Genomic DNA, 26,874 nt, shown 5'->3' with positions numbered 1-26,874 from the left:
GCTTATAGAAAGAGTTTGAGCTGCTTTGGATGATTTTTGCAGTGCCCAGGATAGTGGTGTGAGAGGGTGCTCAGGGACCTGGAGCAGGAAGGGGAACACGCGGCAGAGCTGCCTTTGGGGTGCACAGGGACATTATGGAGCTGCTGCTGCAGCAGAACCCTGCAGCTGACTGTCAGGTCTGGCATTCTGCACCCTCTCAGTGCTCTGTGTGCCCTCCTGAGAGCCCTGTGTGGGCAGAGCTGCTCTGCTCAGCACTGCTCCAGCAGCAAGCCACAGACAGTGAAAGCAGGAGCTCCTCTTGGCTGGGCAGTTGGAGGCACCTGGCAGCCCTGTGCCCCTTCCCAGTGCCCAGCTTGGAGGTCAGGAGATGCCTGAATGTTCCCGTGGCCCAGAGCAGTGTTCCCTGCTCCCCTGGGGCAGGGCAGCATTGCCCCAAGAGCTGATGGTGCTCCCAGCCAGGAGGCAGCTCCCCAGTGCCCTCAGCACCCAAACAGCATCTTGGTTTTGCTGTTGTCTGGATGCTTGCAAATCTGTGGACAGTCTGTTCTGCTCCATCTGCTACTCGATTGGCAGGATATGAAACACTCTGCAGCCTGAGGACAGAACAAAAGCAGCTTGGGGTTTTTGTTAGCTTGCTAAACTGGCTTCTTTTTTAGGAGAACTCCCTGTTTAGGAGAGCAACCCATATTATTTTTAGTGGAGTACTGACTCTAAAGTGTAACAAAAAATGAATGGCCAAAGTCATCACCTCTCAAGCTACAATTAAAAAGCACAAATGTGTGGACTTTTCCCCAGCAGATGCAGCTTTGGACTAGATTAGACATTGCCATTCCTCAAGCACATGAGAAGCCCACACTGGGTCAGCAAGGAGCCATGGGGGATAATGGAAAAGTGAATTTGAGCCAGCTTGTACCAGAACAGGGCCTGCTCTGAGCAGTGTTTGCAATCAAACACCAACCTGAGCAAGGACAATGTTATTTTTCCTACTGAATTGTTCTTTTTTATTATCCTGTGCAATTCCTGCAGCATCTCAGGATGGTTGGCTTAGTTGGGAAAGTACAAACAGTGAACTGGATGATGGCACAAGAAAGGTGCCAGAGGTTTGAGAGCCAGTATTGTCTTCCTGTGATGTTGTTAGGGAGAAATGAAATCTACCCCATCCTCATTCTCCCTTTGGTTCTCTACAACTCAAGGCAGTGAGGAAAGATGAGATGGGAGCTAGTCCTTCCCTTCAGTTCTGAAGGAAATAGAAGTGAATACTTGTAAGTGCCCCACAATCAGTTAGAACCTCAGCTGTGGCCTAGCTGAAGCTGTTGACAAAATTCCTATTTGTTTCAGAAAAGCTGCTGTTTTTCATTTCAGAATGTAATTATTTCTCTCCTAGCCTGTGTGTTACAGTGAACTCCCTTGGAAGTAATGAAATCATAGGAGTGGAAAACGCATGAAAATGAAATCGAAGCCTGCCAAATCTTTTTGCATGTCTAAGAAGATTATATTAAAGAATATAATGTCATAGTTCTCATTTCCACAGCATTGGCCAGTACAACTATTAAGGCTGCTAAACACCTAATTTTAATCTTGAGACTAAAATGACATAGGTTTTAATTGATGGCTACCTCTCACTCCTGTTTGTCTTCTCCAAGTTAAGTAGATTTTCACATGCTGGTGATGTTAAAAATGAGTGTACCTCCGCTGCTGTTTTTGTGCAGATGAATAATGTGACACCAGAATATTGTCTGGACATCATACAGAAGTTTGAAGTGTCAGAAGAAAACAAGAAGCAAAATGTTCTTGGGATTGAAGGTAAAAGATTTGTTTTCAGAGTGAGTTTTCTCTTGCCGTGCTGCAGTGGAGTGGAAGTGCTCTGATGTGTTTTGCTGAGGCTTTTGCTGTGCCCTGGATCAGCGGTCGGGAGTGTGGGAGCGTTTTGTGAGTCAGGGGGGAGATGTGAGTAGGTGTGGTGAGGCAGCAGCTCGCAGCCATCCATCACAGCCACCCTCAGCAGTGGGGCTGGATGCCTGAGGCTGTGGGGATTTATTGCTCACTCTCACAAAACTGTCCTGGACCCTGCGGTTCATCTACAGCCCGCTCCCAGGGAGGTAATGAAAGCAAAGTGTTCATTCTGCCTCGGCTCTGGGGTCTGGGATCCTGCACAATCCATTCCTTTATGCTTCTGTGAAACAAAGTACAGATAGTTGCATTTTCATTGGGTTTAAATACGTGACTCCCATTGCTTGTGAAAGCACTTGTAAATTGTATGTTTATTCAGAATCCAATTTAGTATCAGATCAGCCTCAGAGCTGAGATGAAATAGATTAAAAGCCATGTTGTGTTCCTTTGCCCAGAAGGAAGCTTCTGTGGAGCAGCATTATGTACATGGTGATTTGGGGAGGGGGAAAGTAGGAATTTTCCTCCACATGGTATTTAAATCCTGGATATGGCCTCCCTTCAACAAGCTTCCGATGTGACCCAGGGCGCTGCACTCAAACTGGAAAAAGGAAAGTAAAACAAACAAGCTGTGACACTTAAACAATATTTCTGCAAGCATTTCTGCTCCTCTTAACCTGCTGCTGCAGCTGCTTTTATCTCTGAGCTGCTTTCAGGGCTGGTATTGTTTGCACAGTCCTTTGCAAACATTTTACATGTTTCATTCTTAAAGGAGATATTTTTAAAACTTTCTCTGTTCAGCGCTGCTCTGTTTAGAGGGTTATAAATGAAGTGCCATCTTCTTGAATAGACTTGCAGGAAAAGGGAAATTGTGAAGCGAGGGTGATGGGTCAGTGCCTCGGCTGCCGACGCACGGCTGTGCTTTGGGCAGCCGCTGCCGTGCGTGCCCCCGCGTGCTGCGGGCAGTGCCATTCCCAGCACGGGAGTGCCGCCAGGAGCTCTGCTGGGAAAGGCGTCCGTGTCCGAGCCGGGCTGGCCCCGCCGTGCCCTGCAGTGCCTGGCCGCTGCGAGGGGCTCAGCGCCCGTGCTGTGCCCGCAGGCTTCACCAGCTTCATGCGCAGCCCGGCGTGCGAGGTGTCCGACCCGCGGCACCGCCACGTGCACCAGGACATGCGGCAGCCCCTGTGCCACTACTTCATCGCCTCGTCCCACAACACCTACCTGAGCGGGGACCAGCTGCTCTCCCAGTCCCGCGCCGACATGTACGCGCGCGTGCTGCAGGCCGGCTGCCGCTGCGTCGAAGGTGGGCTGCACGGGGCTGCATGGGGGCTGGCTACACGGGGCTGCATGGGGGCTGGCTACACAGGGCTGCAGGGGGCTGCACGGGGCTGCACAGGGCTGCATGGGGGCTGGCTACACAGGGCTGCAAGAAGGGCTGCAGGGGGCTGCATGGGGGCTGGCTACACAGGGCTGCAAGAAGGGCTGCAGGGGGCTGCATGGGGGCTGGCTACACAGGGCTGCAAGAAGGGCTGCAGGGGTTGCATGGGGGCTGGCTACACAGGGCTGCAAGAAGGGCTGCACGGGGCTGCATGGGGGCTGGCTACACAGGGCTGCAGGAAGGGCTGCAGGGGTTGCATGGGGGCTGGCTACACAGGGCTGCAAGAAGGGCTGCAGGGGTTGCATGGGGGCTGGCTACACAGGGCTGCAAGAAGGGCTGCACGGGGCTGCATGGGGGCTGGCTACACAGGGCTGCAAGAAGGGCTGCAGGGGGCTGCATGGGGGCTGGCTACACAGGGCTGCATGGGGGCCGCATGGGGGCTGCACAGGGACTGCATGGGAGCTGCACAGGGCTGCATGGGGGGCTGGCAGCACGGGGGCTGCATGGGGCCTGCACGGGGCTACATAGAGGCTGGCTGCACAGGGCTGGCTGCATGGGGCAGCACAGGAGCTGCACTGGCCACTGCCTCAGGGCCACACTCCCAGCAGTGATGCTGGGCTGCCTCAGGCACTTTCTGACCACTCCAAACTGGATTTTTCTGTTGGGAATGATCACCTTGGGCAGGCGTCACAGGCACCAGAGAACCACAGAATGGTTGGAAGGGGTTCTAAAGATCACCCAGCTCCACCCCCCTGCCATGGGGATCACACTAGATTCTTTTTTAAGCTATGCATGATTTAAATAATAACAAAACATTAGCGGTTTTATATTAGTATTAGTATCTTTATTTTCCAAAAATAAATAAAGTCTTTTGGCAAAGTTAGACTCAACATTAATTTTTTATGAATAGCGTTACAAAAGGTCATCTGGAAAAAAAATATTGTTAATCTCTATTTAAAAATTAATTAGAGAAAATGAACCTGAGAGAACTGGGTGATTGCCTTCTGCAGATCAGCTCCCAAGAACACTCAGCAGTGTTATTTTCCTTGACCTCAAAGCTATTGCAGCTACTTGAGAGCCCAGGGACTAGCTCTGCAGCTTTCTCCTTGGGAAGTTTAACTGCCTGTGGAGGCAGCAGCAGTGACAAGATTGGTATAAATTCAGAGTACAGGCATTCATTAGGAAAAGCATTCTTATGCTGGTCCATTCTGCATGTGCTGGATTTGATGCTACTCTTCATACAGTCAGTTATAAAGCTGCAAGTTAAACTGGGAGTGGGAAAAGATAAGTTCTTTTAAAATAGTTTGTCCTCAGAAGCAAAAACTCCATTCCCAAGGTAGCTGTAAACATTATTTGACCTATTACACCTTTGTAGTTTTATATATGAGGAAAAAACCTCAAATAAATACAAGGGGGAAAACAGTTCTAGGATGCAGAATTCTCATCTGAGCTAGGAAAAGGCTGTCCTGTTAGTCTGAGCTCTGCTGGCAGGGCAGAGCAGATGGAATGAGGGGTGCCAAGGGGTGGAGTGAACCTGCATGGCTGAGCAGGTGAGCTCTGCTGGCAGCAGGAGCACAGGAATGGGTGAGGCTGGGGGCATCCCTTAATGTGTGCCTTTTCTGGTCTCAACAGTGGATTGCTGGGATGGCCCAGATGGGGAGCCAGTGGTGCACCATGGCTACACCCTGACTTCCAAAATCCTCTTCCGGGACGTGGCAGAAACCATCAATAAATATGCCTTCATCAAAAACGAGTAAGTGTGGAGCCAGCTTTGCAGCTACACCTGTTTTCTGTAGTTAATCCCACACTGAAAACAACCATCAAGCCCGGGAAGTGCAAATATTCCTTTAGGCACATCAGGGTAGATTCTGTTCCCCTGTTTATTGCCTGTGTTGTGTTTATTGTTCAGCTGCACAAGCTCTTCCCATCAACCGAGGGAGAGAGTTCTGCCTAAGTTGAACCTTTTTGTGCTCTTGAACTCAGTAAGGCTTTGGACAGTCTGACACTGCTGATTATCTTTCAATAGAACTTCCCACTCACATCCACAGGGAAATTCTCCTGAAAAATCGATACTGTGATCTTCTCTGCCTACTGAAAATACTTTATTTCAGCAGAGAAATTGAAAAGCTGTCATGTGTAGTTTGAGGAAATGCTGAGGTGTGGGGTAGTGTTCTGAATCTGTTTCATTTGCCACAATGCTTTATAACAGTTTATTATGAAAACTGTGGACTTCACCCACATATATATGTATATATGTATATATGTATATATGTATATATGTATATATGTATATATCTATATATCTATATATCTATATATCTATATATCTATATATCTATATCTATATCTATATATGTAGACACACACACAGAATAGTGTCAAATAATGTGTGGGTGTCGAGAATTTTGAGTAGTTTAAAGACAATAAAAGGAAAATACTTCCTTTTCTCTATTTAAATAAAAAGCACCCAACAATGGATTTGTGGGAAAGAAAACTACCAAGCCCAAAAGTTTGGTGTTATTGATGAGAAGTACAAGGTGGTACTTTCAAAGCTAAAGGAGGTGGTTGGGGTTATAGAGCCCTGGGGCTGCCAAGAGTTTAGAAAACAGTGGTGCAAATCTGTGCAGGAACTTGGCTGTTCCATTCCCAGGTGGGTGGTAAGGGTGCAGCTCTGACAGTGTCTGGGGCTTTGTTTCCAGGTTTCCAGTCATCCTGTCCATTGAAAACCACTGCAGTATTCAACAGCAAAAGAAGATCGCCCAGTACCTGAAGGACATATTTGGTGACAAACTGGACTTGTCATCTGTGAGCACTGGAGACCCCAGACAGCTTCCCAGCCCTCAGGATTTAAAAGGGAAAATCCTAGTGAAGGTAACTTGCTGGGCATGTTCAGAGTGCAACAAAAGTCAGCTTGAGATATTTATTGCATATTTTCTTTGGAGGACCAGTTCATACCCCTTTAGCATCTAAACATTACCTGACAGTCTTTCCTTGAACAAAGTACTTTGGAGTGGTAGAAGAGTGAAGCTCTCCTGCCCTTCCCCTCAGCCAGCAGGGAGCTGCAGTTCATGGGATGGAGCTCTGTTTATGGTTCATCTGCTGTGTTTATGGGAGGAGAGCAGCTCAGGAGGAGCTGGAGCTGCAGTTCATGGGATGGAGCTCTGTTCATGGTTCATCTGCTGTGTTTATGGGAGGAGAGCAGCTCAGGAGGAGCTGGAGGAGGCCCCAGAGCTCTGTGCAGGATTAATTGTGTGAGCCCCTCACTCCAAACAGATTTGCTCTGAAAGGAATTCCAAAGGCCAGGACGGATAAAACAGGGAAGGAGCACAAGGCAGACCTTTGGGAGGATGATTAATAGAGTTCTGCCCCATTAGATTGTCTAATTTACTTGGACACAGGGGGGCAATTACTTCTGTGTGAACTCTCAGGATACTCTGGCTTTCCCCTGTCCTTGGCTGCAGGGATTCTCACTTTGTCTGATGTTAGTTTGAACATGCTGCAGTGCACAGTACAGAGCTGACCCTGAATTAGGAGCCCTTTGAGTGCTCAGCCGTGATTTTGCATTTCACTGCATCCGTTTTCTGGGGTGGCTGCTGGTTAATGAACTGTGCAAACACAGTTTGGTGTTTGAGGGATCCACAGGAAATCATGTGGAACATCACTCCTGCAGAAATCCCCCGGCACTGCACCAAAGGCAGCACAGGCTGGGTGCTCTGGGCTCTTACCTGAATTTCTGAGCTGCCTTTCCAGCACGTCTGAGCTGTCATTGCAGGCTGATCCTCCAGCTCTCACTGCTGGAGCCCTGTGGGTGCAGACTGCTGTGGAGCTGAGCTGCTTTCAGAATGAGAAATTCCATCTCGAGCATCCCAGCATCCCTGCACAAAGCCCTGCCTCCCATCACCTGCTCAATTTAAGCAGCTCTGTTGGAAAACATAAAGTCAGATTAAGGAATCAGTACCTTGTTGAGAAGTAAGCCAGCTTCTCATCTTTCTGCTATTGCTTTTGCTTTTTTTATATATTTTCCTTTGAAAGGCAGTATTGATTCACTAGTATTGATTCACAAACAATTTCAAGTAATGGCATAATTTTCAACCTGTAAGTGTATATAAAGATTCATTCCAGTTACACTCAGGGATTTCAGCCAGTGTAAAGGTACCAGCATGAAGTGAATTTGACCCTTCATTAGCAGCAGCATTATTAATTTCAAAATGCAGCCTCAAAATCAATCCTCTGCCTTTCTGCAGAAATCCTGAGTGTCATTCCTGTCTCCCACTGATGAAGCAGGTAGGCTGAGAACATTTCTGTGCACAGGAGCAATATCACAGAAGTTTAGTAGGTGATTTATGTAGGAGCAGATGGTGAAGCAAGAGGAGCAGACTGGGTGCACTAACTAACACTGACCACATTTATTGGGGTGTTTTTTCCTCATTTTAGGGTAAGAAGTTGCCCTGCAGCCTTGGAGCAGATGCTGAGGAAGGAGAGGTTTCAGAAGAGGACAGTGCTGATGAAATTGAGGACGACTGCAAGTTAAAGCCCTGCTTTGTATGTGCACACAGTCAGCTCACAGAGTGTGACAGCTCTGCATCTCTTACATGCACACTTCTGTCCTACTTAGAGTTAGCAGAGTTTTTCATTCCTAAGTTTTTAATTCCTGTGTCAGCTTCATGCTGCTCCATAGGATTCACTTTTACTTTAAGTGCCTTATGTAAGAGACTGGTTTGAGTCTGTATAGTCTGGATGACTGTTAACAGAAATCACTTGCTTTTTTCACTGTTTGGAGCAGGAATCCAATGCTTAGGGTGTCTGTAAGTGCATTAGCTGGGAATTCATGCTCTTCTGAAAGAGAAGGGGGCTTGTGACAGCTGTGGGGCAGAGAGAGCCCATGGCCAGGTCCCGGGGATCTGTGGGGGACTGTGAGCTGAGCTGGGAGGGCTCAGGGGAAAGGGAGAAGGGAAATGGCAGTGAAAGCCACAGGCAGAAAGGGCAGGATCAGGCAGGATTGTGCAAGGAGTCTGTTCTTGCAGAGGGGAGGAAATGGGAGCACTGTGTGACCCTCAGTGTGCATGGGATGGACACAAACCCTGCTTGAGCTGGGTTTCCTGGTGTCTTTCAGAGCAATGGTGCAACTCAGCACCAGGTGGAATCCTTCATACGGACAAAACTGGAGTCTCTGCTGAAAGAATCCCAAATCAGGGACAAGGAGGATCCTGACAGCTTCACTGTGAGGGCCCTGCTGAAGGCAACTCACCAGAGCTTCAGTGTGAACATGAAGCAGGTACGTGGGCTGTGAAGGAGGGCACAGTGCAGTGTGCTGCAGATGTTTCAGATGAGAGAGCCAGGAACTGAGGAACTGCATGCAAACTCCAGGGACATTAAATACAGAGTGAATTTTCTGTGGAGATGTGCCTGCTCATGAACCAGTGTCACAGAACTCTTTTCTGGGAGTTACTGTGTAATTGATGCACTAGAAAGGGAGCAGTTGGGTTTTTTCCTGTATTTTTAGTGTTCATTTATTTTTCCTTCATTACTGGTTTGCCTTTGATTTTTCCCAAGTAATTGCTATTAAAAGAAGTAAAAATCCGCTAAAGATTATTTCTGCGTGTTACAGAGACTTCCAGCCTGAGCTCTGAGCAAATCTCTGAACCCAGGTTATTGATTTTGCTGGGCCCCCAGTGCCCTCATCGTCACGAAAGCCCAAAGTGAGTCCAGCTCAGCCCTGAGCAGGGAGAAGCTGGAGTTCACAGCGCTGAAACACTCACCCAGCTGAAATGCTGGGGGAATATTCTTCAGTTTTGTTTTGCTCTTCAGAAGATGAAGGGCTGTGTGTTCCTGACAGAAGAAGTGAGATGCTGCCAGGAGTTATCCAGCTGATGTCTGGGGGCATGGCTGGGAATGTGGAACTCAGCCTGCAGGCTGCCTATGAGAAGTCCACATTTATCTGCTAGGAGATTCTTTTTCCTCTCCCTTTTCCCTTTGTGGCTGCTTTCAAGAACACTCAGATGTCTTGGTTTGTTGTTATTTGCCTGGTTTTGCTAGACTGCTTTTTCTACATGGCTTGTTGTTGTCTTGAGTGCTAATGTTAGTATTTTTCTTTACAGTTAGATGATTCTAAACTGTGAAGTGTACAAAGAAATTAGAAAAGTCCTGTAATGAGATTTTGGATTTCAATTTGTTCCCAGATCAGACTTTAACTTACTTTGTCTCATTTGCAATAATTTTATTTTCCTAATAGTGAGCCAGAGTGACACACAGGAACTTGTATGAGGTTGAAATGATGCCTTTTGGAGACTGTAGCAGACTCTTTAAAGACATTTCTGCAGGTATTTATTTATGCTTTTTATTGCACTTTTTCTGCACAGAACTTGGATACAAAAGAAGGTGGAAAAAAGTCTCATGGTCGATCATTAATGGGAAACTTCAGTAAACACAAGGTGAGTGAAATAAATGAGAGCTGAGGTTGCTGTTATAGGACTGGCAGCATTCCAGAGACCCTGGCAATGTTTTACTGCTCCAGACAAGTGTGATGGGCATGGGGGCAGCGAGGAGGGAGCCTGTGTGATTACACTCGGTGTCTTAATCTGTTCAGAAGATTGAGCTGTGGAATTGCTGATTTTCTGACCAAACCTGCAGCAGCAGAAGAGCAGCAGAGACAAATGTCTTGGCATACCTTGTTTTCCAGAGAGCTGATGGTGCCTGGTTCAGTCAGGGCCCAGCTTTGCTGTGTCCCACCCTGGGCAGGGCCGTGCTGGGACTGTCCCTGCTCCCAGGGGCTGCTATGGCTGCGTGCTGGCTCAGGGCTCCTGCTCTGTGCAGATGTGTTCTGCCTGATCTCCTCCTGGCTTTCACATCCTGCTTATGTTTGTGCAGCTGCTGGGCTGGACTGCCTGCCCTGCTGCTCCTCAGGGGTGTCTCCATGGCCAGGCAGGAGCTGAGAGCTCCCATTTCACAGCTGGGCACACAGCAGCCCCCACAAGGGAACAGTGCCCGTGTTTCCTCCCGTGCCCATATCCTGACAAATGTGCTCCTGTCATCTGCCTCCCCTATTGCCACACTCCCACAGAGCCCTGAGCCTGGATTTACAGCCTCAGCCTGAGCTGCTGCAGCTGCCAGCTCCCTTCCTGCTGCAGCCAGAGAGAGCTGCAGTGCATGGCTGAGCACAGAGGCAGCTCTGCAGCCCTGTCAGTGAGAGCTGCAGTGCATGGCTGAGCACAGAGGCAGCTCTGCAGCCCTGTCAGTGAGAGCTGCAGTGCATGGCTGAGCACAGAGGCAGCTCTGCAGCCCTGTCAGTGAGAGCTGCAGTGCATGGCTGAGCACAGAGGCAGCTCTGCAGCCCAGCCAGCCCCTGTCCCAGCCATCCAGACTCTGCTCTCCATGGTGAGGGCTGCACTGAGCTTGGGGACTGAGAATCTGAGCGGTTTTTTGTGATTAAGAGACATTTCAAAGAACTTAATCAGCCAGCAGTCCATCTGCCCTGAAGCCAGCTAGGAGCCATCAACATTCCCCAAGCAGAGAGCACCAGGGCTCATGTTTACCCTTCAGTTCCAAGCTTGCATCAGTTACAGTGCTCGTGTTCCCTTCAGCACCTTCAGCTCAGTGCATGTTCCCTCCTCATGGGTACCTGTGGTACCTGAGAGTGGGCACCGCCCCTGGCACCCTGTGCTTGCTGCTGGCCACACCAATGCTGGGAATGACATGTCACAGGCAAACGTCAGCCACTGGAATCTGCTGCTTCTGCTGAGGGCTGAAAGTCTGTCAATAATTTAATTACTTCAGCTAGTTATCCTAATGGGTGTAGCAGGTTTGGAAAGCCCATTCATTTCATCTCTGGTGAAAAAAATAAGGGTACATATAGATTTTTTTTAGAAAATAGTGATTGTATTGTAGACTGAGGCAACAGAGACATCCTGTAACTGCTCCTGATGCCTTTCCAGCTGAAGGGATGCCTGGGAAGACTGGTTACTATTGATCTTTTTGCAGATACAGAATTATCCACCCAACAATATTGACACATGACATTTTCAGCCAGCTCTTGTGCCAAATGAATAAATGCTTTAAAAACTACTGGGGAGGTGCAAAGACACTAAAGCTGGCAATTCCTGAAAGTTAACTGCGTGGAACATGCTCAGTGCAGACCTTCAAACTCCAAAGTGAACCATGCAAATGATTTCCAATACAGTCAGCTTCATGTCAGCACCAAACACAGCAAACTGAATTATGTCCAATAGGGTGTATGACAAGAGGAGGAAATAAATCTGTGCTCAGTGAGCCCTGTGCAAAAGGATAAGGAGCTCTCAGTTATATTAATTACCTCTTGACGAGAAGGGGATTAAGTAACTCTCACTTGAAGCTGTGTTTAGCATTACAAAAGATGTAATGTGTAAATTGGAAACTGTTAAATCATAGGTGCTTATGAAAAAAAGGGATTTTGAGGTTTTAATCTTTTTATCATAGCTATTTTCTTTATAGTGTAATAATTTAGAATCACTTGAATATTTGTAAGTGGCTCGAAATGGAGCAGGAAGATGATGTTTGAACATTTTGCCCTTACTCTGTTCACACCTTCACTAATGAATGCATTTAATTTTCTAAACTGGGGAGGGGCACAGGTGGGCATAAGCAGTGCTCTGTATATTTAGACCCCGGTGTGTGTTGCTGTTTGTTAAACAGGACACAACCCACTGGGATTCCAGCAGGAGCAGTGCCCTGGAGCCAGGGGAGCAGCGTTGTCCTCTGGTGTTGGGAGGGAGCAGGGCAGGGGCAGAGCACAGAGCGGCCTGTGCTGGACAGACCGTGGCAGAAATGAGCCCTGAGGCCTGGCAGCACCCAGAAATGAGCCCTGAGGCCTGGCTGGGCTGGCAGCACCCAGAAATGAGCCCTGAGGCCTGGCTGGGCTGGCAGCACCCAGAAATGAGCCCTGAGGCCTGGCTGGGCTGGCAGCACCCAGAAATGAGCCCTGAGGCCTGGCAGCACCCAGAGCTGCTCCTGCCCACAGCTGGAATCACTGCCATGGGGTGCTCTGTGCTGCCTTTCCTTCTCCACAGCAGGAAAACTCTGCCAACCCAGCCCCAGGGGTCACTTTTGTCCCTGGGGCTGCAGAGCCCAGCTCAGCCTCCTGCCCAGCCCCAGCCCCAGAAACAGGAGCCCCTGTTACAGTGACTGACCCTGCCTGGCTCTTTCCCCACAGAGAGCTGCCAAGGCAGCGGCCAAAGCCCACAGTGCTTCGGACGATGAGGACGGCCAGCAGCACCCTCCGGGCAAGGAGCTGGGGCAGCCCCACAGGTGAGCTGGAGCCCCTCAGGTGGGGCCGGGGCTGCTCTGTGCCAGCAGCGTGTAGGCTGTGCCAGAGCAGGTCCTGTGTGTGTGTGTGCCACGTGTGATGTGTCTGCCACACGTGACAGCTGTCAGCTGGGTTTGCTGTGAGCCCGGTGTTGTGGCTGTGTCACCTGTCACAGGCTGCAAGCAGCAATTAACTGCACAGAAGTGTGACAGTGCCAGTGCCCATGGAAAGGTGCCAGGCCCTACTTCACCTGCTGCAAACAGAGCAAACTGTGCAGGTTACAGAATGTGCATCACAGCCCAGGCAACTTTATTGCATCTGAGAATGGGAAAAAAAAGCAATCAGAAAAGTGCCACTGAGAATGTGTTTGCTCTCACTGAAATGCTCCTTGGTTTTGTCTAGAACAGCCATGGTGCGGCTCTTCCATTATATTTTAACTGAAAATTTTTTTTTGTGTGGATGGGCTGTGGAGGTAGAGGGGAGCAGTCATCCCAGAACCCTTTCCAAGGAAGTTTGCCTCACAGGGTTCCCTGCTCACAATTCTTCATTTCCTTGTTGTTGAAAAGAACAGAAAGGGGGATTGAAATACACTTCAGTCCTGCAAGTGCCCGTTTCTGTTTGCTTTCACCCAGCAGGCTGGCCCGCCGCAGGAAGACAGTGAAGCTGTGCCGGGCCCTGTCGGACCTGGTGGTGTACACCAACTCTGTGGCAGCCCAGGACATCATGGATGATGGTACGGGGTGGCACAGGGCTGGCACAGGGCAGCCATGTCCCCTGTCACCATGAGAGGAGGGCCTGAGTGCTGCTGTTAGGGTGGCACAGGGCTGGCATGTCCTTGTCACCTGTGAGAGGGGGGACTGAGTGCTGCTGTTAGGGTGGCACAGGGCTGGCATGTGTCCCCTGTCACCATGAGAGGAGGGCCTGAGTGCTGCTGTTAGGGTGGCACAGGGCTGGCATGTGTCCCCTGTCACCATGAGAGGAGGGCCTAAGTGCTGCTGTTAGGCTGGCACAGGGCTGGCATGTCCTTGTCACCTGTGAGAGGGGGGACTGAGTGCTGCTGTTAGGCTGGCACGAGGGCAAACCAGAGCCCAGCAGGGCACTCCCTCCCTGGCAGTGACTCCTCTGGCCCTGCTGCCAGCAGAGGATTTTGCTGCAGGTTCCCTAGAGCTGCCAAGCTCTCACTTGGCTTTCCTTTCGAGTCTACAGACTTGAGAGGAGAACAACAGACCCTCCTGGAAGGGGGAGAGGGGGAGCTGGTGCCCATCAGTTACTCAGGGTACATGATTTGTGAAGGACAAGACAATCTGTCCTGGAACACTGGACTCAATCTCAGGTTGCCCTTGATGAATAGCCAGGTAATGAGGTCTGGGCTCAGGCCCATGCCCTGGGACTGTTTGTCACCTGTCTGTTGGTTGTGCCATGGCACACAGGCTCCACAGGGAACGTGCTGTCATTCAGTGAGACCAGAGCCCACCAGGCAGTGCAGCAGAAGGCTGAGCAGTTCATGCTTTACAACCAGAGGCAGCTGACCCGGGTCTATCCCTCTGCCTACCGGATCGACTCCAGCAACTTCAACCCTGTTCCCTACTGGAATGTGGGCTGCCAGTTAGGTAGGAGCTGTGTGAAAGACTTCCTTCCCTTTTGGTGTGTGTGTGCCTAATAATATTATCTTTATTAATGGCACCCCACTTCTCTCTTTCAGTGGCCCTAAACTACCAGTCTGAGGGACGTGTGATGCAGTTAAATGAAGCAAAATTCAGGGTAAATGGCAACTGTGGTTATGTCCTCAAACCTCAGCAGATGTGCAAAGGTAAGGTTCAGTGCAGTTATCACTGTAGCTGCCAGGCCTTTCATAAACTGTCCTTCACAGAGAAGGCACAAGAAAGGAAAGTGCAAACAGATCTAGAATCTCTCCTATTTCCATGCACTCACAGCTCTCAGACTTGTACCAGTGTGCAATCTCTTACTGTGATTATATATATTTATATATATAGATAGATATATAGATATATATAGATATAGAGCTCTTTGCCTTATTAACATGAGTTTAAAAGAAGAAAAAGGTGTTCTAGGATGACCAGCTGCAGGAAAGTAGAGGAAGCTCTGCAGTGGACCAGGAGCAAGTATCCAGGGCTTGGTCTAGCTCTGCCTTGGAATCACAAAACCAAGGGGTCTTCTCTCAGAAAAGGTTGTAAGAAATAGGAGGAGAATTTTAAAATTACTAAGCAGCTGCTCCATACTCATAGTTTCTCATTTCTGACTGAATTAGTCTGTCTGTGTTTTGGGGGGAGATATTTATTATGTGTATCTTTTCCCTTACAATCTCATTCTTGCCATCTTTCAGGCACATTCAACCCCTACTCTGCTGATCCACTTCCTGCCAGTCCTAAGAAGCAGCTGATTCTGAAGATCATCAGTGGGCAGCAGCTCCCCAAGCCCCCTGACTCAATGCTGGGGGACAGAGGAGAGGTGAGATGCTCTGGTGCATTCCATGGGAGTGACAGGCAGTGTGGGACTCAAACCTTCTCCTTATTCAAATACACCACTAAATTTCAGATCTTGTCAAGCTTTTGGTCACAACATGCTACACTTCCCACAGCCTGGATCCTACTTGTGATGTTTAAGAAGTGATTTGGTTTGTATTTTAAAGGGTGACTTTTATGAAAATTAGTCATAGCTGTCCATAGCTCTTGATGCAAATCATACATCAACATGTACTCCATGGAACCAATTCCCATGATAGTGCTGCTTGAAAATTCATGTAAATCAAAGGAGTTTGAATTCTCATATGAATTTAAATCAACTCTCCCCATTAATTTTTAAAAAATTCACCTTCATTTGTATGGCTGGCTTGCTTTTAAAATCTTGTGTTTTTGAAAAACAGATCATAGATCCCTTTGTTGAGGTGGAGATTATTGGGTTACCTGTTGACTGCTGTAAAGATCAGACCAGAGTGGTGGATGACAATGGTAAGATAATCTAAGAGATTTCTTTTTCTTAGAGTAAAATATTAAATAAGTGTAAATGAATTAGTGTCTGTTATTGCTTTCTAAATTGCAAAGCATCTTATCTGATGAAATCAAATTATTGTATTTTAACAAATTATTTCTGCTTCCCAGACAGAAATTCTGGTGTGGAGACAAACAAGTTAGAGGTGAAGGGCAGGAGTTGTTCCCCACATTGCCTTTTAACCAAATTGTTCTTAGATCTCCTTTATGCAGAAGCTCAAATCTATCTGTATCTATATCTGTATCTATCTCAGGGCTAGCCTGGGTATCCCTGCCAGCCCCCAGGCAGACCCATTTTGTTTTTAAAGCAATCCCAGAGGCAGATGTGTCACATTTAACGACCGACATGATGGAACTGTCATTGCTGCTGCCGTGTCCTTGTGCCCTGTGCTCCTGGAACGGAGGCAGGCGCTCGCTCTGGCCTGTTCCCCAGTGTGTCCTGTCTGCCCTGCAGGGTTCAATCCTGTGTGGGAGGAGACCCTCACCTTCACCATCCACATGCCCGAGATTGCCCTGGTGCGGTTCCTGGTCTGGGACCACGACCCCATCGGGAGGGACTTTGTGGGCCAGAGAACTGTGGCCTTCAGCAGCCTCGTGCCTGGTGAGTCCCCCTGCTCTCCTGGGTGTGCAAATCCTCCCTCAAACCCAAGGAGAACATTAGCAGCACAAGATGATAGATTTTTATAAATCTTATCTCTGTGACTTCATGTGAAACTTGGACAAGTCTTCTGTTCTCTTAGGGTGCTTTATGCACCATCCCAAAAAGGAGTTTGGTTGTCTGTGCTTTTGGAAATTACTGCGGTGTGTTTTTTGTAACTTGGAGGCAATTTGTACTGGGGCTCAGAAAACCTGTGAGGACCCCAGAGAAGTTTACTGAAGGCACCAGGTGGCTTCCTGTGTGTACATCACTTTTACAGGCAGTCATTCCTAGCTGGGCATAAAATGCAAACTGCTGGTTCTTGGTGGAGGTTTGTGTGGAAATATTCCTATTTCTGTTTCCCCAGGCTATCGCCATGTGTACTTAGAAGGACTGACAGAAGCTTCCATATTTGTTCATATAATCATTAATGAGACCTATGGAAAGGTAGGTACAGCTGGAAATTTACATCTTCTAATAAAAATGGATTTAAATGTAGCCCAGAACCTCCCAGGATTTGTGCTGGAGTGCCCAGGAGGCTCAGAGTGTGTGTGGGGTTTCCCTGCAGGAGATCAGCAAGGAAAGGTCACCATACCATGGCTCCACTCTTGGTGTGCACATGCTTGCAGATGTTCTTACTGTTAGCACCTAACAATGATCTTGTCTAGGTACAGGAGGTACATTTCTTCAGTGTGCTACACTGATCTTATTTTGCAAGTAGATCCTGAGAACTGTAGCTGCACCAGATCATAATATTTGACAAGCTATTTTTAGCAGCTAATTAAATTAATTTAATTTAACCTAATTTACTTTTGGGTTTTAGTGCATAGATCTTGCTTTTCTGCAAGTTTGCTAATTTTAGAATGATTTTAAAGTGAAAGTGAAAGCACAGTGTTTTTTCTGTGTTTTCAGCTGCCCTTCCTTAGCTGTTTCCATCTGGAGATAAGCAGCACAAAGAAATTAAGGCCATGGTCAGCAGAAGGATTAAGTAAAATAGCACCTTAGCAGTGATTTAAGAAACAAAGATAAACACAAAACCCTGACCTTTGTGAGGTTTGAGGTTGCAGAGGACACTCAGCCCTCAGTCTTTGTGCCTTCTGAGAGGATGCAGAGAATGTCATGACAAACATGAACCCAAAGTTGTGCAGCACCCACAGAAAGCTCAGGGGAACAGAGAGACAACAGCAGGGAGAAGGGCCCAGGGCTGAGGTTTGCTCTTGTCCAGATCCTCTCCCAGCTCCACTTCCCTTCTCCTCCCTGATCCCCTCAGATCATGGGATGGGATCTCATGTATTGGTATGTGCACATCTGGGCAGATCAGGCCAATCACATCCTTGGAGATGGTTTGCAAGGCCTGTTTGGCTGCTGCCCTTGTAAGAACAAATCTGCTCGATTTGCTCAGCCGTAACTCCAGAGGGGAGGCAAGGGGAGCAGGAGGGGACACCCGCTGGGATTCCCTCTATGTCCCTGGCTCTGTTCCCCTGATGCTGCTCTGAATCAATGATGGCTGCACTGCTGTTTCTCATCGGCTGACTGAGGAGATCTGCTCCGTTCCTGAGGGACACATACTCAACTAAGAAATAGCTTTAAATGGTTTGCTGTAAAGTGGTTCTGTTTACAGCTGATGTACTGTTACCTTATTTGCTTGTGCGGCAGTCTTGAAAACATTAGCCAAATGGATTTGCATTTCTTTTTGCCTTTCAGTGGAGCCCTTTAATCCTCAATCCCAGTTACACAATAATGCACTTTCTAGGAGCCACCAAGGTAGAGCTCATTGAGCATGCACTTTGCACTTGCCGGGCACAGACTTTCCAGTGGTTCCCAATCGCATGATCTGCAACTGCCAAACTGGAACCATTCTCCATGCAGGCTCTGAAACATCTGAATATTGCTTTGATGAAACCCATGCATAGAAAACTCCACGTTCATGTGCAGCCTGTCACTGCCGAGCATTTCCTAGAGCCTTGTCAAGTCCCATTAGGAGGCTGAGCAAAGCTCTCTGGTAACTGTGGCAGGCTGCCATCCTAATGAGGAGAAAGGCAGGCATGCATGAATCCATGGAGACCTGTGCTGGAGCTCCTTGCTCAGAGTAGCTGTGAGTGGCTTGGTGTGAATTTTTGCTTTGCTGCGTTTTGAACTTTGCCGTCATCGCTCATCAGCGCTGTGAGAGCAGCTCTCCGCCCCGTGAGCGGGCGTGAGCTCAGGCAGGCTGTGCTTTGTGTCCCCGCAGAGCAAGCAGCTGATGGGGCTCCGAGGGCTGTTCTCCAAGGCGCCCAAGGCGGGCACGGCCGAGCCCAGCGGGCACCACGCGCGCAAGCGCTCCATCGGCGAGCGCATCCTGCGGCGCACGGCCAGCGCCCCGGCCAAGGGCAGGAAGAAGAGCAAGATGGGCTTCCTGGAGGCTGCTGAGATGAAGGACAGCGCCTCGGAGCCGGCAGACCTGAAGGACAAGGACGGGGTGCTGCGGCGGCCCAGCCGCCCCTCGCAGGCGCGCCCCGCCTCCATGCCCGTGGACAGGTTCCTCATGGTGGAGCTGCCCTGCCCTGCACAGGACACTGCCCAGGAGGCCGAGGCAGAGGACAACACATCTGGTAAGGTGCTTCCAAAACTACTTTTGGTGAACGGTCAGGGCTCCCCTCGCCTCTTCCAGGAGTACCTGATTTCTAGCCATCATTAAAACCAGTATCTATTACACTAAGTTTACTTCTCTAGTCCCTGCTTCATTAAATCTCCAAAGGAGTGAGTCACAAAGCTCAAATCTGGCATAGAAAGACATGAGGATTTGTGGAGAAAACACCCAATATGTGTTTTTCGAGGAATTCAAACCCTTGCCCTTGTGAATGCTGCCTGCTGGTAGAAGATCCAAACAAAATCCTTGTACTGTAACACTTTGCAGTAGCCACATGTATAAACCAGTCTGGAGTTCATCTACTCGATGCTTTTGACTCAGCTTGAAGCATGCATCTTGTTTTCAAGTGTTGTGTGTTTTAACAGAGCTGTTTTGTTCTGTCTTTATTGCCACGCTTCTTTATAGTACAAATGTGACTAGGAACACAGCTGAAGGTAATGCCACGTGCAAGCTATGATGTGGTACCTCATTAACATTACTTACAACAAATATTACATCACCTGCCTGATGTAATAGACATTCCAAGGAAATTTCAATGAAGTGCCTGCAGTTGTATTTTTCCATTTATTCATGTCACTCAGATAATTTGTACTAAACCTGCACAACCCCATTATTAAGTTCTGTCACAACTGTACCTAGTTTTTCGTTCTCCATTGGTCTGTCTAAGGACAAAATAGCTGTTGATAGACAGAGCAAAGTCTTTAATGCCACTAATATGTTTCTCATTTAATTTAGCCAACAGTGATGACAATACAAGTGAGAAGGAAACAAACTTGAAAGAATTGGGTTCTCCACGTTTGGAGCAAAAGTCAAATGCTTCACATTTAGCATCTCAGTTCAAGAAGGAGAATAACCAGAGAGATTCTACAGCTGACTGTTTAGCACCACCTCCACAGGAGCAACCTGAACATTTGGTTTTTGCAAATGGTGTAGCTCAAGCAAATCACCTTGTAGACTACCAGGAGGATAATCTTTCTGATGGAACTGTCCCCCTAACGCAAGACTCTGACTCGGAACTTCCCACAGAAAAATCACACCACAAAAACTGTGCAGAGAGTAAAAAGGAAGATGACGCAAAAGGATCTAAGGAAGGGAAGGTCAGTCTCATGGGGACTTCTGTTTCTCAGAGCACAGAGGTGGAGAATCACAAATGTGACACGAAGAAAAGCACTGCAGCACCTCTTTCCCCTTCTTCTGCCGAGTGCTCTGAGAGCCCTGACTGTCACTCCACGGCGGCCCTGCAGGACAGTGACATTTCTCACCTCATTGATGAAGTCTCTCTCTCGACTGAGAGCGAGCTGGACAGCGCTGTGTCCACTCTCATTGGGCAGCTTGATGGCACAGATGACCAAACTCCCCTTCCTCCTGTCTCCAGCCCCCATGGCAGCAGCAGCCAGACCCCCAGGGCGGGGAATGCAGTCCCACACATGTTTGCTGCAGACCTGAGCAGCCCCTGTAGGCACAACTTCACTCCCACAAAATCCAACAAATCCTCTTTATTCTCCACTCTGGACACAGCCATGTTCTCCAGCTTGGAGGATCCCGAGTATTCCACATACACAGTTCTCCATGTGGCATCTCCACCTTCTGAATGTAAGAGCCACAGGGCACTAGTTTGCAAGAAAAGATTAAATAATCTAGAAAGTAACTTGCCCAGCTCTTCTTGCTCTTCATCCCTCTCTTTGCTAAACGCAAATCCCAAAAGGAATTGTGCTACAAAGAGCGGACCAAGCTGGGAAGCCCCCGAGCCTGCCAGTTCCTTTGGGTCCAACAGCCTCATCTTTGAGGAGCCGCTGGGGCGCCCTGTTCCTGGGGAGCACTCGGCCAGCAGCAGCCTGCTGGAGCTGGATGGGGACTGCCAGGAGCTCCTGGTGACCGCCCGTGAGTACCGAAGGGAGGACATGAGCCAGCTGGCCTCGCCCGTGAGCCTCAGGCAGAGGCAGGAGCCCGGGCACGGCGGGGACAGGAGCTCTGGGAGCAGCTCCACCGGCGGGGACAGGACCTTGGGGAGCAGCTCCATCGGCGGGGACAGGAGCTCTGGGAGCAGCTCCACCGGCGGGGACAGGACCTTGGGGAGCAGCTCCACCGCTGCGCCCTGTGCCGCTGCCCGGCACTGCTCCAGGACCTGCGGGGCTGCAAGGAGCCACCTGGCTGTCCCCGCGTGTGAGAGCACTGCGGGTTCGTGGCAGCAGCCCTCGGAGAAGCGCAGGGCTGCCGTGTGTGTCCCCAGGGCCGGCTCAGCCTTTCCCCTGCACCCCGGGGCTCTGCCGTTCCCCACACACCCGGCCATCCAGCAGAGCAGCCCCTGCAAGTCCAAGAGCCTGGGAGACCTGACCTCGGAGGACATCTCGTGCAACTTCGAGAGTAAGTATCAGTACATCAGCAGGAGCTTCATCTCCTCGGGCCTGAGGGACGGGAAGCTGGCCGCCGTGCAGGGCGTGAGGCCGCACTCGACGGACGCGCTGACGGAGCAGCTGCGGAGGCTGCTGTCCCCGGAGCAGGAGGACGGCCGGGAGCCGCCGTGCCCCAGGCAGCCGGACGAGGACTGCCCGCGGGCCCTGGTGAGGAAGCTGTCGTCCCGCAGCCAGAGCCGGGTTCGGAACATCGCCAGCCGCGCCCGGGAGCGGCAGGAGGCGGCGGGCAAGCCGCGGCCGTGCGGCGGCAGCGCCGTGCCCGGGGTGGTGCTGCGGAGCAAGGCCCCGGGGCCGCCGCTGGCCGCCAACCGGCACTCCACGGGCTCCTGCATCGGCCGCTACCTGCGCGGCTGCCCCGGCGAGCGGCGCGGCGTGCCCGAGGGAGCCTGCTCCGCGCTGCGGCAGCTCGGCTGCGGGGAGCTGCGGCCCGCCTGCGGGGAGCTGCCGCACGGCTGTGGGGAACTGCGGCAGCACGCCTGCGGGGAGCTGCTGCCCGGCTGCGGGGAGCTGCCGCACGGCTGTGGGGAGCTGCGGCACGGCTGTGGGGAGCTGCCGCACGGCTGTGGGGAACTGCGGCAGCACGCCTGCGGGGAGCTGCCGCACGGCTGTGGGGAACTGCTGCTGCCCGGCTGCGGGGAGCTGCCGCTGCCTCCCGGCGCCCAGGAGCAGCCCGAGATCTATTTCCTGCTCCGGCTGTAGGCACGGCCCTGCCCGGACTGCTGCTCTGCGGCGTACAGGAGCTGCTTGGAGCCCACGGCGTATTTCTGAACGCAGTGTAATGCCAGTAAGTCAGGGGTGGTTTAACGTGCCCCTTCCTGGCAGGGCTGAGGGAGGCAGGAGCCACCCTCCATCCTTAGGGGTGCTGCTGATGGAGCCCGTGTGCATTTGTAGCATTCTGTGTCTGTCATGCCGTGCTCCAAAGCCTGACATTGCACTGAAGGCAATGCTGGTTTCCTTGTGTCTTGTCCTCCTGGTTGGAAAAACACTTGGCCTTTTGTGAGGATTCTCCAAAGCACTGTGGTGTCTGGAATGCTGGACTGGGGCTTGTTCTGCCCGACAGGCAGCAACCCTTCATTAGCATCACTTGTTCTGAATTGTTACTATAAATTTTACATGTTTTCATGTATGAACTGTGAGTCTGCAGCAAATGGTTTGTAGAATTAGGGTTAGTCCAGATTTGTGAGTCCTGTGTAGATTTGTCTTCTGCCCTCTCTACAAAGTGTGACAACAGTTGTCTTCCTTTTTGGTTACTGTGTTGATTTGGGACAGAGTGGAATGTGCGAGTAATTATACTTTTATGAATGAAAACACTTTATTTCTGCTTATTTTGTTATGTATTTTTGCTGTTGGTTGTGTGAGTAGCTTCGGTACAGTAGATCCATTTTCTGTATATTTGTAATTTTATTGCTGAATCGTCGACAGTCAGTGGAATATTTAAGCTGACATGGTAGAGTGACTATTTTGACTGTTCACCTTTTTCTATGAAGGCTGAAAGTGAATTGGGTGAAGGAATCTCAGACACTTAAAGCTTCCCTGTAGGGAACAACATAGCTTTATTTTGGTTGGAAGATACTCTATGCCTTTGCTGTAAGTTTTTCTGATATGTCAAAGACGTACCTTTTACCTCTTTCTTTTGTAATGCAGAGTATTATTATTCTTGAAAACGTCATTAAAATAGATTTTTAAGCACTTGGTTATATGTTTTCTCAAAAAAAAAATCCATCCAAATAGATTGGTGCTGAATCCAGCAGCAGTTAGGGGCTGCACACATCTGTCTTGGCAGGAGATGCAAGGAGGAGGATCCTTCATTTCACAGGGTGATCTTGGCTGGAGGTGGCAGCTGAGCTCTGGTCTCCTTTCTGGGACAGGAGCCACACTTGAGTTTGTCTGGCTGTCCCACTCAGGCTCTAACACAGCACAGTGGCTGTGGTATCACGGGACAGAACAGGGGATTTTCTAAACAAAAAGCATTTTTCCATGGAGGACCAGAACCAGGCACTGGATTAATCCCTTCAGCTTTGCACCTGGATTTCTCATAGCCAGGATGCAGTCTGGCAGGTGTGACCGAGGCCTAGCAAAAGTGCCTTGTAAGGAAGCAAATGAAAACATCTCCATTGTGGGAGGTGAAAAAAATTGCTTTAATTGGAATTAATTTAGAAAAATTGTATGGTGTTTGCAGGAGGTAAGGATAGATTATTGCAGCAGTGTTTTATCACATAATCTCTTATACTCTTCTCTAAATTTTAGAAGTTAATCCAGATGGGGACAGTTCTTTGTGTGACAGTGACATTTGGCTAATGGAGCAGGGCAGGGTTGCTGTAATGCAGCTGAAGCCAAATACATATCAGCCTTTATATATATATATATATATATATAAAAAAAAATATTTCTTCAGCTTTAGTTTAAATGAACAAGCTTCATTTTCTTTCACGGAGTGGAAGCAATACAAACAAACGCACCTTCTGCCAATCCAGCTGCTCCCGTGGGGATGTTCCTGCCATGAAGTGTCCTGGGGTACCTGAACCACCCTGCTGATTCTCCTGTGCCCAGGTGATGTGTGTTACTGTGAGTACTGGTGATGCCAGCCCCCAGCTGCTGTGGGACACTCTGGGTCAGAAATGTTTGTGTCACTGTGAGTCGGTGCTGCAGCAGCGATTTGGGGTCCCAGAAAATCCAGCCTGGGGGTGACATGCTCTGAGCAGGAGCTCCAAAACCCCGTGGGAATGGGGCACTTTGGGAGAACTGCAAATGCCTCCTTCTCCAGCTTTGTGCCCTGCATCATGAACTGAAGGGATGCTGGGTTCAGAAATTCATCCTTGAGACTCTGGGAACAGCTGGTGTGTGGGTCCCAGCAGCACTGTACAGAGCCAGGGGTTTAGATTTCTGGGTGGGACAGAGCAGCAATCTGCACTTCAGACATCTAGATGGCCACTCAATTTAGTCCTCTCCCAAAATTAATTAAACTGTCTGAACAAGGCTGCACCTTGTTGGACATCCATCTAGTGAAGACTTTTTTGGTGCAGAATCTGTACCAACACAGAATAAACAACCACTTCAGCCTAGTAAAGGCTAGTGTCTCACATCCTGGGTTAGCAGGCTTAGATTGCTTTGCTAATTCATGACAGAAGGCATAAATTAAGCTGTTCAAGAATCTGCAGAGAACAGATGGGTTTGGAATATTACTTTTGAGAAATTATATATTTTCTAATTTAAAGCCAGGAAGAGTGTCCAGTTACATTTATATGATTGTTTACTGGAATATCAACAGCCCTTGCTTTAAACAGTTGTACAGAATGTTCCAGGTGTCAGGAGCCATTCCACATCCCTCACTCCTGCACAGGAGCCCCTGTTCTGATGCTTTGGTAGGAGAGCTTTCATCCTGAGTTTCCCATTCACGTCTTAAATAAGATTACGGTATGTAAGAATAAAACATTTTGTGAAAGAACAGCCAGGTTTTCACCCAGGAGCATGTTGGGTCAATTTTGTTCTTGGACTGATGCTCATTTGGATTTGTTTTGATAAGATTTTAATGCTGTTCCTTTTTGCAACAGGGAAAATCATGCAGGACCCTCAGTCACATGAGACAGTGGCACAGTGATTACACTGATTACAGATCTGCTTAGACATGCAGGAGAAGAAACAAATTGAATTTCTACCAGAGATTATCTTTTAAAGTCCTGTGTTGGCTGAGGTGGAAAGAAATGAAAATGAACAGTGCCTGGCTGGCCTAGTTGAGGTGGGATTTTGTGCTTGTAGAAAGCCATGGAAGTGGAAATATCTTCTTCTGCATGTGACTTTAGTGTAGCTATGGACCAGGCAGGAGAGTTTGTACTCTGGGTGCAGCTGAGTTACCTGGCCTTGTGTCTGCCCCCAGTGCTGGCCTGGCAGGTGGGCATGGCTGTGTTTGTGTGAGGGGAGGGATGCAGGGAGGGAGGGAGAGCAGCTGCAGTGCTTTGTTAATCCTTGCTTTAGGAGCAGTTGGGGGTTTAACGTGAAACCCTCTGCAGCAGTTGGGGGTTTAACGTGAAACCCTCAGCAGTCCCAGCAGGGTTTGGAGGGTCCAGCTCCTGCCTGAGGAGCTCTGCAGCCTCTCTGCAGGTGGAGCCGCGTGGATTTGCTGCTCTGGTTCCATGTGTGTGTGTCTGCAGTGAAAACACAGCAAAGGGATGCTGAAAAGGGAGCTCGAGGTTCTGAACAGCCTGAATCTCGCTGGCTGCTTGGCTGGGCACTTGCAAATAAAGATAAATCCCATTCTTCCTGGTGGGTGCATTTAAAAGAAATGGGAACTGCCGTGTTAGACTTCATAATGACACAGAAACAGTTCCTTTATAGTCAAACCAGTCAGGTCGTTTCCAAACCCCGCTATTCTGTGATCTAATCCCAGCACACAGGGAAGGCAGCCATGTACAAAGTGACACCAGGGGTGGGATGTCTGGTGTCTGACAGCCCCAGTTTTGGGTGTGGTGCAGCCCTGTGGCTGTGACCTCCTTCCTTGAGGAAGCATGCCCTGGGCCCACAGCTCTGTGCAGTTCCACGAGGAGCAGCAGATTCCAGCAGAAGTTGGGATGGATCAGACACTGCTGCAGCAGCGGGTGGGATTGCAGCGTCCCCTTAGCACCTGCCCTGGGGCACTGAGCTCCCCAGGGCCTGGGGGTGGCCCTGGTTGCCCTGGAGCTCTGCAGCCCTGCTCCAGGCCCTGCTCCAGCCATCCCTTGGGTGGGCAATCGCAGTGCACCTGGGGGCAGGCTGCAGCTCCCCAGTGCAGTCACACAGGATTTATGTCATCCCATTTCAAGGAGTAATAGACTTAAGGAAGCACATTTTTAAGGTAACAGATGTCTGGAAGCAGATGATTAATTTGTGCTGAGTTTTCAAGCACTCATTTAACTTACAAGCTCTTTAAAGTGGATTTTTTAATTTAGTGTTTCACGTCTTAAACATTTATAGTCAAAATCTTATTTCAGTTAAGGATGTGTTTGTCTAAAGTGATACTTCTAAATTCAATGAAGTTCTGCAAATGAGCACTGCTCAGAGAACAGAATATGAATAGTTGCAGAGTGCTGCCAGTCATGTTAATTTGACTTTCTTATTTCCAGGGCTGATAACATCTTTTCATTTTTTCTGTAACATGGAAATTCAGCTGCATCCAAGAGGATCCTCTTGCAGCGCAGAGTTCAGCAGGATGAGGGAACACAACTGAGTGTTAAATTTGGGTGCTTTAGGCAGTTTGAATCCAGTGTAACTGGTGCAATGGCTGGAGTTTTCCCAGGTGTGTGATGGGGTGGGTCTGTTTCTTGTCTGCTTGTCCAGGCTTGGTCCATCCAAAGCTGTTCCAAAGGCACCAGAGATGGCTGCTTGATTTAAAGCATGTTTCTTGTACTATTTCATATTTGATTTCCAAACAGAGGTGATGCTGAGTGAGTAAGATGGCAATTAATATTCTTGTATTTGTTTTGTCTTGGGACTATAATGTTAAATATTTAGAATGTGCCTGGCCTTCTAAGGGTGAGTGCATGTGCTGTTTGAATTAATTTAGATAAGCACTAGTGATATTGGCCTGAACCCCACGTTTCTGCTATGGCTTAAGCCTCCTGGATGGATTTGGGCTCTGGCTGTGTGCACAGGGTGTGGAAAGGGACTGTTC

The 26,874-nt window shown here is 49.2% G+C and overlaps 1 protein-coding gene across 1 annotated transcript in view; it reads left to right on the top strand.

The window, feature by feature from the left end:
* The window catches only part of PLCH1 (phospholipase C eta 1), a 44,480-nt gene extending 22,551 nt beyond the window's left edge, over positions 1-21,929 (top strand). Inside the window, exons 6-24 of the mRNA XM_059479455.1 lie at positions 1,710-1,803; positions 2,987-3,190; positions 4,898-5,018; positions 5,965-6,136; positions 7,700-7,807; positions 8,379-8,540; positions 9,625-9,696; positions 12,450-12,544; positions 13,175-13,275; positions 13,973-14,152; positions 14,245-14,352; positions 14,887-15,011; positions 15,427-15,511; positions 16,005-16,151; positions 16,555-16,634; positions 17,892-17,951; positions 18,418-18,778; positions 19,552-20,761; positions 20,861-21,929. Of these exons, the coding sequence (XP_059335438.1) occupies positions 1,710-1,803; positions 2,987-3,190; positions 4,898-5,018; positions 5,965-6,136; positions 7,700-7,807; positions 8,379-8,540; positions 9,625-9,696; positions 12,450-12,544; positions 13,175-13,275; positions 13,973-14,152; positions 14,245-14,352; positions 14,887-15,011; positions 15,427-15,511; positions 16,005-16,151; positions 16,555-16,634; positions 17,892-17,951; positions 18,418-18,778; positions 19,552-20,761; positions 20,861-21,929 (4,554 nt within the window). The remainder of the gene's footprint in view (positions 1-1,709; positions 1,804-2,986; positions 3,191-4,897; positions 5,019-5,964; positions 6,137-7,699; positions 7,808-8,378; positions 8,541-9,624; positions 9,697-12,449; positions 12,545-13,174; positions 13,276-13,972; positions 14,153-14,244; positions 14,353-14,886; positions 15,012-15,426; positions 15,512-16,004; positions 16,152-16,554; positions 16,635-17,891; positions 17,952-18,417; positions 18,779-19,551; positions 20,762-20,860) is intronic.
* The last annotated feature ends 4,945 nt before the right edge of the window (positions 21,930-26,874 follow it).

This window comes from Ammospiza nelsoni, chromosome 10 (genome assembly GCF_027579445.1).
Source record: "Ammospiza nelsoni isolate bAmmNel1 chromosome 10, bAmmNel1.pri, whole genome shotgun sequence".
Lineage (NCBI taxonomy): Eukaryota > Metazoa > Chordata > Aves > Passeriformes > Passerellidae > Ammospiza > Ammospiza nelsoni.
This window is presented reverse-complemented; position numbering and strand designations above follow the sequence as displayed.